Source organism: Pelodiscus sinensis, chromosome 3, assembly GCF_052426305.1.
Source record: "Pelodiscus sinensis isolate ZL-2025 chromosome 3, ASM5242630v1, whole genome shotgun sequence".
NCBI classification, from domain to species: domain Eukaryota; kingdom Metazoa; phylum Chordata; order Testudines; family Trionychidae; genus Pelodiscus; species Pelodiscus sinensis.
In genome coordinates, this window is record NC_143054.1 from 133,591,376 (window position 1) to 133,607,737 (window position 16,362).

The 16,362-nt window shown below is 38.0% G+C and overlaps 1 protein-coding gene across 13 annotated transcripts in view; it reads right to left on the reverse strand.

Annotated features, from left to right (window-relative positions):
• CEP170 (centrosomal protein 170) overlaps window positions 1-16,362 on the reverse strand; it is a 173,791-nt gene that overhangs the window by 26,965 nt on the left and 130,464 nt on the right. For 8 of the 13 annotated variants that reach the window (XM_075924849.2, XM_075924853.2, XM_075924856.2 and 5 more), the window contains 2 exons: window positions 11,245-11,295; window positions 9,109-9,343 (listed from right to left, as the gene is read on the reverse strand). In XM_075924849.2, coding sequence (XP_075780964.2) covers window positions 9,109-9,343; window positions 11,245-11,295 — 286 coding nt within the window. The remainder of the gene's footprint in view (window positions 1-9,108; window positions 9,344-11,244; window positions 11,296-16,362) is intronic. The other 5 variants (XM_075924857.2, XM_075924859.2, XM_075924852.2 and 2 more) reach the window with 3 other exon arrangements.

Below are 16,362 nucleotides of genomic sequence, written 5' to 3' on the forward strand. Positions count from 1 at the left end.
GAAAATATTCTTAAGCACTCAAATCTCAAGTTATCATTCACTCTATTTACACAGACGTGTAAAGCTAAAAGCAAAAATGCCAGAAACATGCAGAACTTTTTGCATGCTGTGGCAAGGTCCTCGCTCAGGCCCCTCGCCCTGGGACACCTTCTTCATCCACAAATCAGCCCAAGACCTTTTCTGGTGCAGTCACCCGTGCCTTTTATTGTCAGTTTCCCTCCCCCTTCTATTTACACAATTTTGAATTATAGCAAACTCAGCCAGCCTCTCCTTCTACCTGGGGAGCGCACACAGCCACAGCCTTGCACTTTCTCCTTTCAATTTCCCTCTGGCTGCCTTATATAGATCTCTGGCTAATTAGGCCCACAGCTGCTTCCATTAGCCCTTCAGGCCTGGCTTACTCAGCTGTCTGCAATTAGTCTTTTCAGTCAGGCTGTAGTGGCAGAGTTCTGGCTTAGCCAGCAGTCTGTCACAATGCAAATACATTTTAACCAACAATGTGGAAAAATGAAAAACATTCACTTAGCAGATTCTCACCGAGGCCTATTACTATGAACATTCAGCATATATATCTGGAATTAACTCATATTTATTTTTAGTTTTACTGTTCATATAAATGAATAAAAACACGTTTTTAACGTTAGAAAATAAAATTGCTATTATTCAACAAATTCTCCCAGGGACAGCTACCAAAAAAGTAAAGTTAAAGCCACCAGAAAATAGAATAATCCTGCAAAAGTCCTACTTCTCCACAGAAACATCCAAAAGTACAACAAACTGCTAAAATCTCAAGTCTCTTGCCACACAGTGAAAACAGTACAGTGTCAGATATCAGAAGCCCATATGAAAATGAAGGCAAATGATTTTGTAGGATTCATGGTAAAGTTAGGAAATTCCAAAATGGATGCTACTTCACAATAAGTAACAAACGATTAATTCCTCAAGCAGTCAATAAGGCAGGGGGGGAGAACCTTTTTTTAGTCAAGGGCGATTGACCCACAGAAAAATCAGCTGGGGGCTGTACACAAGTGAGAAGCCCCTGACTGAGAAGGAGAAAGACACTCCTCACACTCCCCTCACACACTGGAGCCTAGAGGGGCCCAGGCTAGTAGATTTTTGTGTACTCCAGCCCTTTGGGTGGGTGGCAGGGGGGCTGAAGCACCAGTGCTGGCTCCCCAATGCAGGGGGATCCCTGAGTCTTGGAGGCCAGATCCAGGCAAGCTGGGGGTCGCATCCAGCCTCTGGGCCTGAGGTTTCCCACCCCTCCAATAAGGTCACAAATACAAGTGCAGTTGCAACATAGTTTAACTGGAATTGTAACTGTGACTTGGTATAAAAAGTCTGCTTCTTTGTATTTTGCGGTTAATCAGTGGGGGAAGTGAAGCTGAAATTGGAGTCTCCTTCATTAGAAGGATAAAAAAAACCTGGTTTAACAACTTCTGCAACACCATTTTGGTTATTCAGTGCAGTAAGTTCATTAGATTTCCTATTCCCAGTGTCACAAAAATCACGCCATGTAGTATGGTACTTAGTTGCTTTTCCAGGCTTGAGGGTACGCTTAATTACATACGAAATTTCCTCTTGAATTGTGAGCAAAACAGCAAGGAAACAAATTCCAGCAGAATTTGAATTTAAAACATAAAAAATGTATTTGCTGTAGTTATTATAAAATGAGACCTTCAGATGATGGAGTGTGCAATTACTGAGATAACTGCATGCTTTGGGTTTTCAGACAGCTCCAAAGTCAAAGGCTAACTGCCTCAAAAGTGCAAGTAAGGTGGTTCTGTTGCAACAATTACAAACCATCTTGTACATTATTCTACTTACAACTGACTTTATCAGTGAAAAGATATGTAATCAGGCTAAGTACACAGGGTGTCACAAGCAACAAAAGTAGGGAATTTTCCCCCCAAAGCAGTAGAAGGCAGTTTTCATTACAGCAGATACAATGTAACATACTTAGCAAGTTTTTCATAATTGAGTTGCTGTATTGCTGTATTCTCAAAAGTGCTCAGATTTTCAATTCTTTCTATCTGGACAAAAAAAGGTTAGTACACTAAACAAAGCATACTACAAACATCAACACATGATGTTTTGATGCCATCTTCCTTTTTAGATTATTTTGAGATGGCACTGTAATTGGCTGAGTATCTTCACAAGAAAAGTTATTTACATGCTAGATTCCAGGCAAAAGATTTCATGTTTAGTCTACTACTCTACGCTGCCCCAGTTAAATCAATGATTTTTCTAAATAATGCTTTAAAGTCTTGAGATGAAATTGTTATAATAAAGAACAGAAGAGCTGCAGTCATCTGTCCTGAATATTAAACAGAAATAAAACAGAATAGAGTAGCAATTACTTTTTAAAAATGTAACATAACAGAGTTGTAAAAATATTATTACTCTAAAAAATCCTGCAACCAAAGTTTTCCTTGTAATCTACTAACATTTTGGAGAACCTGCCATTTCCCTTATTTCATCCTCTAATAATTGCTAATAAACATTTTGACCTAATTCTTTCTGTAGCTGACATCCTACCAGATAAAAGGCACAGAGTCAGTTTATTATTGGAATTATGTGCAGTAAGAGTTATCGGAAAATTGTGAAATACAGAAATTATTATTTTCCCCCCTTTACACACTTTGGGAAAGTGTTCCATTAGTTCCTAACAAACTCTCTAAAATTTTAACCAAACTAATTATTTAAAACTAACAGTTGAACATTGTTTCAACACAAATTTGCATGAAAAAGACAAGGTACAGCAACCCTCTCACAAGATTAATTTACTTATAGTATAGAAGTAATTTGGATAAAAGTAGATTTTGCTATCATCTGCTTTCCTAATTCAATTGTGCATTTAACTGCTTTATCAAATACTTATTATTGCAGCTTCCTAAACAGACTAATTAGTCAAAGAATGAATAACATCTAAATAAGATCAGACAAAAGCAGATATCAAGTCATTGAAAATCCACTCTAACTCCTGAGAAGGCTTTTACAAACACCAGAGCTTTATATTAGTAAATTAGTATGGGAGAGAGGGATGGGGTTGGAAAAAGAACAATGAAATCATATATGAAGTCCTTAGGAAAACTCATAAAAATTACTCCGCTTTCTAGGGTTGCCAGGTGTCCGGTATTGAACTGGACTGTTCGGTATTTTCACCTCCTATCCAGTAAAAAATTCAGAAAAATACCGGACACCTAAAATATCCGGTACTTTTTTATTTTTTTCCCCAGCCAGGAGACGAAAATCCCAGGCTGTCTAGCTCAATATGGAGGAAGCCTGGCAACCCTACTGCTTACTGGGTTCCGCACGGGAGCTGTTAGGCCCCACACAGGGAGGCAAGATGGCAGTCTGTCTCCCCACGCGTTTCCTAAAGAGGCCACACTGTTTTGTTTGTTTTTTTCTTAAGTCTCGGGGCTTTTTCTTTTTTTTTGCTTAACAACTTTCGGGGTCCTTTTTTTTTTTGTTCAATATTTTTTCTGAAACCATCTGGCAACCCTACCACTTTCTGCCTCAGGGGATATTTTCATAATGCAATATATATGCTAGACCAGTGGTTTTCAATCTTTTTTCATCTCCTAAAAAATGGAGGTGTTTACCCCTTTGGAAATTTAATCTGTGGTCTATGCACACCCTAAAACAGAAGTCTTAGACTGAAAACAGAGTGAACAAAATTAAACTATAAATGTTGCCCATGCTCATCTTGGCATTTAATACAACATGAGAGAGGGGGCTAAACTGTGGGCTTCTATAGCAAGATTATTGTTTCCTGGTTTTGACCTGTGGATGGCTGTATTCACATATTTTTGATTGATCAGAAGAATGGAACGCCTTTTCTGGGATCTGAAACTTTATTTTCATATATCAGAGGGGTAACTGTGTTAGTCTGGATCAGCAAAAGCGACAAGCATGCATCTGACGAAGTGGGTCTTGGCCCATGAAAGCTTATGTTCCAATACATCTGTTAATCTATAAGGAGCTACAGGACTCTTTGTCGCTTTATTTTCATAGTCACCTTTTGTGGACCCTCAGGGGTCCAAAGACCACAAGCTGAAAAACAACAGCACTAGATTTCAAAGGATTATGTGCAGTAAACATCCATAAATCTATAAAACTAAAAAAACCAAAAAAAGCCCCCAAAAAAACCCCAACCAACATTTTAATGCTATGTCTGAATCTGAATTAAAAAAAAGTAAAGTTTGGTTCCCAAAGCAATTAAATGTACAGCTTGGCACAAATAACCTTGTATATTACTACCGATGGTAAGTTTTGTGACTTCATATCTATAGTATGTGTGCAATATGGTTCAAGTGGGAACCATAACTTTGTGGGAACCATAACTTTGAATTGTCTTGCTTTTACACATTTATAATATCAATTCTGTAATGTTAATGTCATTTTAGCATTATTCTTAAAAACTGATTTATCATATGAATATGCTATGTTAGAGTAAAAACAGGTCAGAGGAGGGGGGCTAGTAGTACTGCCTATTACTAAAATTTGTCCCATTGTAAGAACCTATTTTCAGATGCTTTTATCTGTATACACTGTTAAGTGGTTCAGCTAAAATTTTCAATGGTGGGTCTATGCCTCAGGCTAAATATTTCTGAAAAAATTATGCCCAAATGGCTAGCCTAGCCATTTCTAAGACAAGGTTAGGGAAATATTAGTATTTCTAATACATGGTTTTATCTATGTCCGTGGTTCTCAAAGTGTAGGTTGGGACCCTAGAGTGGACTGCAACACCATTTTTAGAGTTGCCTGTTCCGGCTTAGATTTGGATGGAGGCCCACCATAACACCCGGGCCAAAACTGAAGCCAGAGGGCTTCAGTCCTGGGCGGCAGGGCTCAGGTCACTTGCCCCCTGCCTGAGACTGAAGCTTTAGGGCTTCTTCTTTGTCTCCCCTGCCATTTTCGGCCTGGGGTGGTGGAGCTCCAAGGCTGCAGGTCAGGGTTTGGTTCTCTCTCCTGGGGTCATGTAGTAATTTTTGTTATCAGAAGGGGTCATGATGCAATGGTTTGAGAACTCCTGACTTATGTTAAAATGAAAATTCACATAAATGTGGCCAACAGGTAAGTATTTACAAAAATCACAGTTTGCAAACACTCAATAGAGACTTGCCAGGAAAATGTCACAAAGTTTTTTTTCTGCACTGGGCATCACCTGGCCTGAAGCTTAGCAGAACTTTCCCTGTAACCATATTTCTGTGCTGTGGGCTGTGCTGGGACTTGACACTGGAGCCGACAGAGACAAGGTTAACCAACCAAGTCATCAGGGTGATGTGTCTGGGTTTGCAGTGACTGGACAGAGATATAAGTGGGGCGTTTGAAGTGGGGTACAGGGAAAGTTTGGGTAAGTGAATGGAACCTTGTTGGACTAGTGAGCCTGAGAGACAAAAGACATTGCTCCATTTGAACTGGGACGGTTACTTGTGGGGAGTTACGAACTCTGTTCATGGTATTTTCCCAAGTTAATGCCATGTCATTTCTCTCTCTCTCTTTCATTAAAAGTTTATTTTCTACACTCAGACTCTGCTTGCGAGTGGGGAAGCATTGCCTCTCAGAGGCGCCCACAGGTGTGTGTGAATTTCCCAGGCTACTGGGTGGGGGCTAGAGCCAGTTCTGTGAGAGATGGACCTCTAGGGTACGTCTAGACTACAGGCTTCTGTCGACAGAAGTTTTGTCGACAGATACCGTCGACAAAACTTCTGTCGACAATGAGCGTCTAGACTACATTGAGTTCTGTTGACAAAGCAAGCTGCTTTGTCGACATGGTAGTGTGGACGCAAAGGACAGTTTACATGCAATAACACCTTCTGTCGACAGAAACTCTGTCGACAGAAGGCGTTATGCCTCGTAAAATGAGGTTTACCAGCGTTGACAAAATTGCTGAGTTCTGTCGATGTTATGTCGACAGAACTCAGCGGTAGTGTGGACGCAGGTATAGTTTTGTCGACAAAAGTCCACTTTTGTCGACAAAACCCTGTAGTCTAGGCACACCCCTAGATATTGAACCCGGCCCTGGTTGCTGCTGGTGCTACCCGGCAGAAGGGTTACAGACACACAAGCTTTTGAGCCACCCACAGATCTTCTTCACATCTCAAAAACTGTCCTCTCTCACCAACAGAAATTTTGTCCAATAAAAGATACTACTTTACCCGCCTTGTCTTTCTAATATTCTTGGACCAACATGGCTACAGAAACACAGGATAAAGCTTGGATCCTCTCTCTTTTGGTCTCAGGGTATGCCTCCACTACTCTGTAAGCTCATGCTTGAACCGCGCCCAAGCCTAATTCCTCACTTGCATCTACACCGCAATTGTGCTAACTCAAGGACCCATGACCTTGTAGGGCTGGAGGGTCCAAATATGAGTTACGCCAGAAATCAAGGTCTGAGCCCTACTGTTCTGCAATGTAGACAAAGCCTCGCTTGTCTCAAGAGTCAGACAGAAGTATCCCACAATTCTATGAGAAAATTTCCTCACACTTTTCTACTCCAACAACCTGTGTAATCCACTCTACCAAAAATGGAAGCCACTTGGTCTTCACCCCAACTTTGTAAACGGCAGCTGCTCAAGTAAGCATTAATATAAGCCATTGTATTACTGATCTGAAACCACACATTCTAATACTCATCTGCTAGCAAGCCTCCTGGGTTTTCAATGGATTTGTTTTTCAAAACAAATCAAGACTCTTGCAAAGAGATTTGTTTTCTGGTAACATACAGTCCAGGCCGTAAAGTTTTCCCACAGCGCATCTATGTCCTATGTCCAGATTGGTCACATTTGGGGCAGGATGAATGCAAGAGCTTTCGGGATATGGTTACTTTGATTGGATCTGTGCACTGCAATAAGGGTGCCAGAACTCTAGGTTTAAGCTTGGCTTTGATAAGTCTGAACTTAGGGTTAAAGTACAATGCAGATGCTCAAGCCCAGGGTTCCCCAACATGGATCAGTTCACTTGAGTCCCACTAACCCTGGACTTACTTTGCAATATAGATATACCCTATATGCCCACAATGTGTAGAAGGAAGTTGCTCAACTTGAATGGAGAGCTGAGGGAGAAAGAAATGGATCAGATGAAGAGCTAGGAAGGGTGAACTGGGAATGACGGAGCAAGGAAATTGGGAGTTGAAGCACTGGGAGAAACAAGACTGGGATTCTGGGGGCAGGAGCAACAGGCAACCTTAATTAAGCCATTTCCTAACTTTTGAATGCTAAACTTTCCAACCTTAATAATATTCTTTTAGTATAGATGTGTGTCTGTAATACATATAGAGGGTCAAAAAATTTATAGCACTAGTATGGGCCTCTAATCCTGCCTCAGATAGTAAAGAAACGAACAGGAAGTGATTTAAATATACCCTCAAGGAACCTGCACGACAAGTTTAATACTTATGCCTAAAGACAGAAACTGTTAACTAAGCATACTGTCGTTTAATGCAGTATGTGTCCAGATAGTTGGGCCCATAATAAAAAACGGAGAGTATCGGTTATTCCTAAGGTAAAGATTCTGTTAAGTATTTTCAGTAAAATATGGGAACTGGTCACGGGCAATAAATAAATTATGTGTCTGCAACCTAAAATTTAGTAAAAATCACTGAGAAAGATGGGTGTCTTTGGGGCATTGAGGACCACTACTTCAACAGCCCTAGGACTGAAGCCTGGACAGCTGCTCTGGCACCCCCAGGGTTGACTGCGGCAACTAGTGAAGTCCTGCCGCTGCTCCTATGGCAAAGGCTGACCCAAACTCCCTCCTCACTGTTTCAGACCTGAGGCCTCAGTTCCAGCAGCCCTGGGAATGACAGCTAAAAGTTTGACATGGCTGAAGTCACAGAGGGCTGGAAAAGTCATGAAATCCATCACCTCCATAAAAGAATTACACTTTTAGTGTCTGATGGAAGTCAAGGTCTGCCCTTATACCATAGAATAACAAGGCTGTCAATTAGGAAGGGGTGGTGGTGGGAAAGGGGGGGGATTTCAAGTGTCATTCCACTTAAAACTTCCACAGAAGTGAAAGTTCAACAGCAATGTTTAGAAGGTGCAAGGATATCTGAATTTCACAGCTCCCCCATATATGTTTAACTCCTATCATAGTATTTGAAGTTTTAAAAATTCTCACTGAAAATGCATATTTGAACTTCATTCTAATAGTTACCGAGGTCATACCTGATACCTTTGGTTTGTTTATATTTATGTTGCTCATTTGCATGTATAAAAATCTATATGCCCAGATAACAGATTAAAAAAATCCACCATTTCCAGAAATTGGAAAACACTATATTTCATATGACCAAAATATAGTATTTCATAACTGCGATGTCAAAGTATTAAAAATAATTTTTAAAGTGACATTGTAAGGTCATTTAGGCCTCAAATTTAAGTCCTGTAAAAAGTTTTACAAAACTGAACAACATTTACATAAAAACATTTTGTTCATTTAAATAGCCTATTTGAAATGGTCACACCTTATACATTCTACAGTGATGCAACAGAAACAGATTCTTCTTTACACTGGTCAACTGAAGAGCAGTGCAAATAGCAGCAAGGGGCAAAATATATTAAATTTTTAAAACCACTTTATTAATCTCGGGCATTAGCAAAAAGGGAAGTGATCATTTGAACACATACTATTTGACATTATTCCTTCAATGTAAAATAAAAAAGCAAGCTGAATTAAAAATTACAAGTAAAAACATGGTGTCTCATATGGTAAAAACATACCTCCAAATCAACTCTGCATTTAACTGATTTTTTTTAATTACATGCTGATTTTAAGGCAGGATAGATACACTTTGTTCTGCCTCAAATGATTATAACAAAGCACATCTGCAACTCTCACTAATTCAACTGGGAGTTCACACAAAGGATATATGTAACACAAGACAATACTACTGCTCTTCTTCCTCAAGAGAGATACGCTGGTAGCACTACTTTGATAGTCTCTCCTTTGTAAGACTTCAAGATTTCATGAGGACTAGGAATGCAGAAATACTGCATACACAGAAGCACTCAGTGATTGAACAAGCTTATTTTTTCATGTACTACCTGTTCTGATAAAAGGCTATGATAAAGGCACTTTAAAAAACAAACACACGCCAACCTTGCTATTTCTTCTCGATGAGCAGTCCAGTCACGAATGTAGTCCTCCTGTTCCTTGATCCTGTGCTTGAACGTACTGCTAGTTTGCATTGCTGTCCCAGAGCTCTGCAATCGAGGGGTTTTCAGGGCTGGAGAAGTACGTAGACGGGTATGTTTAGGGGAATTACGGTTTGATCCAAATTCATCTTCTGAGGTGGAAGCATAATCTGTAGGAAAGCGCCTCCATCTTGAATTTACTAAATTAGTTTGATTATTAAAAAAGAATTATTATTGTATCTTTTCTAAAAAAAATAAAATTATTTCAAACACCACAACAAAACACCACAAGTGCTAAATATCAAACCCCAAGTACCTCACAAAAGAGTTTATTACATCTTAAAAAGAAAGATACTAAATTTGTGTTAAATAATAAATGTTTATTAATAAAATGTGGAAAAAGCTGATGCTCTTTGTATAATGGTGAGTAGATAAAAAGATGCAAATGCCAATATTCCTATATTACTAAAGCAAGCTGTGTTACAGAACGAGGGTCCAATTCATTAATGTTTATAGCGTTTGAATGTATTTTTTTTTCTTTTGTAAATTTTCCCCCACTCTCATTAACTTTAAGGTACTGATTTTAAATAGTATAGAGCCCCAAAAAATGAGCTGTATGAAAGAAAGATGAAGTTGGCACAATGTCTCTCAACATGGGCCAACATACAAAAAAAGCACATAATTCCTACAGAAGAAATTATGAATTTATTGTTCAAAAAACTCCTAACACTTTGTAATTCAACATCTTGTTACAAAAATCAGTAACATATCTACAACAATAGAATCCTCAGAGCAGACAGAACTTGTATTCACACTGCATTGCTGTAACCACATTGCTGAAAAAAAGGACAGAAGCAGTGGACAACTGAACAGAGCACGAGGATTTAACCGCTAGAAAATGGATTTTAGAATTGCCATCCTTGCACTTTTTTAGAGGGGAGAGCATTCCTTATTATAACATGCTGCACCCAACCAACCTTATGCCACAAAGCATCACAACCATCAAATATTAATTCTTTGTTAATCACTGGCTCTAAAATCAATTCTCGTGGACTAAAGATTCATGTTAGGAAAATTCTTAATGTAATTTGTTAGTATTAGAATAACCTGATTTTAAGTTAGGTGCTAACATCTTAATTCAATAGTTAGAAAATGTGAAAACACCTTTGTTTAGGTTGGTTAGGTGTGCTGATTATACTTTTTTTAAAAAACTGGTATATTCAAATGGATATACTGTACTTATTCTTGTTCTTGGTAGTTTATAAATCATCAATGCAAGATGTAATTAATGTAAATATATAGTGGACATGAATAATAAAAAATACAAGAAAATTAAGATGGACTTTCTCCATAATTGTTATTAAAAGGGTAGCAAATTAATCATAAATCAGAGGTCAATACAGGTACAGATATTTGCAATGTGAATTTTTAGTTGAGCACAGGTTTGTATAATGCTCTGAAAGATTACAATATGTAAAGTGTGATGCTGGAGTAGAAACATAAGTCCCTTTCCTCATTTAAACATTGCCTTTTTTAATTGTTAAATAGAAATATGATTAAAATATTTTTTCAGGCAATTTAAAAGGAAGTGTGGTCGCAAGCCTTGTCCAAAGCACATTGACTTCAAAGGGCTTGAAATCAGGTTATATTTTACCATCTGTTTTAATATTCAAAAATTATCAAGAGAGAACAAAAAAGGTCTATCCATTGACCCACTTCCCTTTAACTTACGAGATTCTAAAGTTTTTCTTATCAAGGAAAGCAGAACATAAGCAGAAAAAGTATTCCTTTCCTTCTTCCTCTCCAAAAAAGCATACAAGTAGTATGTAACATTTCAGATGGAAGACTTTGAGGTTGAGCCCAAAGTTTATCAATGAAGTCCCCTAATAATAATTTTGCATGTTTAAATTAATCTTTTTGTCCTCATTTTTTTAAATTGAAATGAACATCAAATTTGCTGAAAAATGATTTCTGAAAGGTTTCTTAAAGAGCTACTTAATAACTCAGCACTGTACAATGAGCATAAGTAGTTAAATTTAAAAACTTAAGGATTGAATGAACAGTGAAATATTAGAAACAGATATGATTTCTAGTACTCTACCACTGTAAGTTTCAACAGCAGGATCTGGGTCTGGGAGAAGCTGGGAATTTTCTGTGTACAAAATATTGTTTTATCATGTTAATTATTAATGAAAACATTCAAATTTGAAGTATTTGCTTAACAAAAATCTACTGATGAAATTTAGTGTTAACCCTTCCCTTCTTCACAGCAGTATATGGTTTAGAGAAAAGCAAAAAAATTGTTGCAGATATTCTTAATTATAAATTATTTAAAAAGTAACTGATTCTGAAAAAGTGAAATTCAACAGAGAACTGCTATATAAATTCAATCACATATATGACTAAGACTGCTAAATAGAGCCAAAACCCTGTTTAATGTTTTGAAAGATCATAAGGATCTGAGCCCGCCAAATGCTATTGTGTTGCTTTTTGAGCTATAGATTTCTCTTAGTAAATTTTGGGAAATTATTGTGGAGTTACAGTAACAATATCACAAGTCATGTAAATCATGACATACATTAACAAAATTCATGTTTTACGTTAACCTAGCTATCTCTTTTCAAACACAGAATTTAAAAAAACCCAACACTTTTGAGCCCTCTGAACGTGCAGCCCCTTGAAGCCAGATCCCAACTCAATCAACAGCACAGGTCTTAACATTTGGTATTCCTTGCCTCCATAATCATAGATTTTGAGTCAACTAAAAGATCCAAGTGTTATGTTGCTCCTGAACCATTTTTTTAAAAAGAGATTTGCCTTCACTGCTGCTTCTCTCTCTCTGCCTGTTGGTTTGCAGTGACTTCTCCATCCTGAGGCCAGTTAACTAGTACAGTTGCTAATCATGTCATATGCAGCTGTTCCAAAAGGTGTGTTTGTCCTTTCATCTATCCTTGCTGTTAACTCTTATGACCACCATTTTCTTCCCATCAACGTCAGATTCAGACTTTAAGGCTAAAAGGGACCACTGTGATCATCTAGTCTGACCTCCTGCATACTTCAGGCCATAGAACCTCACCCACCCACTCCTGCAATAAGCACATAACCTCTGGCTGAAAGTCCTCAAATCACGATTTAAAGATTTCAAGCTATAGAGAATCCAGCATTTCCTCACATTTAAACCAGTAAGTTGACCATGATCATGCTGCAGAAGGTGGTGTCCCCTTCTCAGGGTCTCTGGCTCAGAATAAAATTCCTTCCTGACCACAAATATGGCAGCCAGTCGGACCATGAGTATTTTGACAAGACCTATCAGCTAGACACCTGGGAAAGAATTTTCTATAGTAACTCAGGGTATGTCTACACTGCAGGCTTTTGCTGGCAGACAGTATGCTAATGAAGCGCTCACTAGCATTTGTTGCACTGTCATTTGCGCAAAAACAATCAGGGTAGATGGGTCCAGTTTTAGCCCATATACCTCCTTTTTTGAGCTTAGGGTACCCCTACGGGTGGGTTCAAATGTTCAGCCCTGATTTTAGGGATAAAATCACTTGTTGGTGGCAGCTTCTTTGTTTGTTGTTTATTTCTCAGAGCCAGGGAATCTGTGACTCTGGGAAGTTTTGTTAACCAGTGCCTGTAGAGGCAAGGTTTTTATGCTCTCTTGTGGGCCCTCATATTCTGCACTTGGAGTGCCAGAGTGGGAACAGCCCTGACAGTCCAAAAGTACACTTTACACTATTTAGTTTCATCTCATTTTATTGCTCCAGTTTTCAAAGTCATCCAGATCTCCTTGTCAGGTACCCTGATCCTCATTTATATTGACAGTATGTCCCAACTTTATGTCAACTACAAAATTTTATTAGCATATTCTTACTTTGTGTGTCAAGGTCATTAATTAAAAAGTTGAATGGAAATGGCCTCAAGACCTGTCCCTGAAGTGCTACACTAGTAACTTCCTTCCAACCTAACAGTTCACCTTTCATTATAATCCCTTTAACCAGTTCCTTATTTACATTTCAATTCTCATATTAATATTCATGTTCTTCAATTTAAACAAATAATTTCCCATGTTCAACTGCATCAAATGCTGTATGGAACTCCAGGTAGATTAGTTCTATTGTGTTCTCTTTGTCTCAAAAATCAGTTATCTTCTCAAAGAGATCAGGTTAGTTTGACACAATCTACCTTTAGTAAAACCTTGTTGTACAGGTTGAACCTCTGTAGTCCAGCATCCTTGGGACTTAAGCGCCACTGAACCAGAGAATTTGCAGAACCATCAGCGATTAATGTGGCCAAGAAGCATTACAAAACCTTCCACTGCCACTGCTTACTGGGCTCTTAGAAGACATTTAGAGGTAAATTAGATCTAAATAACAGCACAAAAAATGGAGAGCCAGGACTGGTGACTGTAAACAAACTTTATGGGATTGTGGGAAACTTGGCCACACCTGTGGTAAGTGGACATCCAGCTAACTAAAATCATGCCAGACCATAGATGTTGCCAGATCAGAGAGTGCTGGATTAGAGAGGTTCAATCTGTACTTAAGATGATTACCGTTTACTCCTACGTCCTTAACTACTTTATCTTTCAAACTTTGATCTAAGACTTTGCATGCAAATTAGGTCAAATTTACAAGCCTGTAGTTTCCTGGATCACTGCCCACATACTCTCTCAAAATAGGTTCTATGTTAGCAATTCTCCACTCTCAAAGTACAACTCCAGCAATTATGGAATCATTACAAATTCTTGCTATTGGGCTTACAATTTCATGTATTATTTTCCTTAAATATTTTTGGATGGAGATTATCCAGTTTCCCCAATTTTGGTCTCACTAAACTTCTTGAGCTTGACTGCCACTTTACATGTGGAAATTCATATTCCATTATCCTTACTTCTATTCGTTACCATGCCACTACTCCTAAATTGAGACAAAGTGTTTGACTATGAAAGGGATAAAAATACATAGAGAAGTTCATAGAGGATATATCCATAAATGGTTATTGGCAGGGTTAGTGTCCCTAATATCTGGTTGCCAAAAACCGGTAATTGATGACAAGGGATGAATTATTTGAGGATTACCTGCTCAGTTCACCCCTTCTGAAGCACCTGGCCTTGGCCACTGTTGAAAGACAGGATAGTGGGCTAGATGAACCTTTGGTCTGACCCAATATGGTCATTTTTATGTTCTTATGTTTAGGTGCTGTGCCATACCTAGATTGTATTTAAGCTACACCCCATCCTCAGTACTTAATGGACCCATTCCTTTCATTTCCTCTTAAAAACATTTATATGGCTAGAGAACCTTTATGATTGGTTTTAATTTCTTTTGAAAGGTCCAACTCCCCTTGGTTTTTGGCAGTTCTCATATTTTTCCCACATTTTCCGAACTCCAAAAGGTAGCTTTCCTTGCTGATCCATCCCAAATTTCATTCCTTATAACCTTTTTCTTAATCTTATTTGAGATTGCTCATCCAAGCTTGGACTGCAATCCTTCCTTATTTTTTCCCCTTTGCTTGGAATAATTTTTGTAACTATGGTTTATGGCACTGTTTCTTAAACTGTGTTCTACGGTACACCGATGTGCTGTGAGGCAGTTGGAGGTGTGCTGAGGAGAACAGAATTCAAAATGGCCACCCTTAAAGGGGCAGGCGACCTTTTTTTTGCTCAATAACTTCTCCCCTAACCCTTTCCCCCCGCCTGACTTCTTTTTTTTTTTCTCTCAACAAAAAATCCTTGGTGTTGCCCATAAAAAAACAATTATTGTTTGGTGATCCTCGGACTTAAAAAGTTTAAGAAACACTGGTTTATGGTAATTCTAAACCTCTTTACATATAACTATTTCCTCTAATGGTCTTTAAACAACTTTACAAATTAATAAAAGAATGAATGAAGCCTCCTAACAATCTGCTGAGGTGGGCAACAACTGTTGTTTTAGAATAAAGCAAAGAGAGGCATGTTGGGCCTATGTACATTACACCAGTATAGCCACAGACACAAATTTCTGTAATCTATACATGCTTGTAGTACCATAGCCAGAAATCAAAAAGTAAGTTTGTGAAACAGCCACATATGGAATCCAGAACTCCTAACTCCCAAGTAGTAGTATACTCTTTTTGATATTACCTAGTGCTTGAAGAATTCATTAGACAATACCTTCTCACTGATATTGGTTGTGACTGTTTTGTTAATTGCTTCCACCCCCTTTACGCTGAGATTTTGTTTTCCTTTAATGTTAGTGTTTACAATGATGTTTTGTTTTTTAAAGAGTAGTAGCTCTTTCTACAGCAAATGCTCCAAATAATTTTGGTGTGCCCATTTATCTGTTTTGCTATTTTAGGACAGATAGCTCATAATGTGGCAAGCTTTTGAGCTTTTCCCTTTGAAACTGTGAATATTTTTTATACAAACTGCAGTAGGTTCTGACCATGGAATGCAGTTAAATCAACAAGAACATTGCAGGAATGAGAGCTGTAATGAACTAAGAAGAAAAGACTAAAGCATTTCCCATTGGTAATGTAGCTAAACACTTAAATATAGAAGAAGCATGTGGAAAGTCTCAGAGGGGTAGCTGTGTTAGTCTGTATCTGCAAAAACAATGAATCTTGTGGTTCCACTCCAATTCTTCTGATGAAGTGGGTTTTATCCGTGAACGCTTATACCTTAAGGCTCCTTATTGTTTAGGAATTTGGAATTCAGTAAACATACTGTAGCTCATATTTTCACTAATCTGCACCCCTCTCCCAAAAAACCTGCTGACTCATATTTGTGTTGCAAACAAAACATTTATATGACAAAACAAGAAATTTCTAGTCTTTACCTCTTTAAAATATCAATACCATCAGGGTCTGGAATAATTACAGCTAATTTTAATTAAATCACCTTGTATATTAATGCATCTTGACTGGCTTCTCAGTAATAACCTTTTTGCCTCAACTGATGTTACTGTTAGACTGCAGACATGAACCATCAGTTCTAAACGTGCCTGATATAAATACCCATACAGATGATCAATATGCTGGAAAAATATCTTCATCTCCCTTCTGAAATATTAGACTAGATAGTTCAGGGTATTTTTTTTATTTTCAATTGAATTCATAAGGATTACTGGCATTTCTGAAGACAACATTCAGAATATAGCAATACATGCAATTTCACATATCAGTGAACATTCAGCTTTAATGTTCAAGGAACTGATTTCTCTTAAATTAACCTGTGATTTAA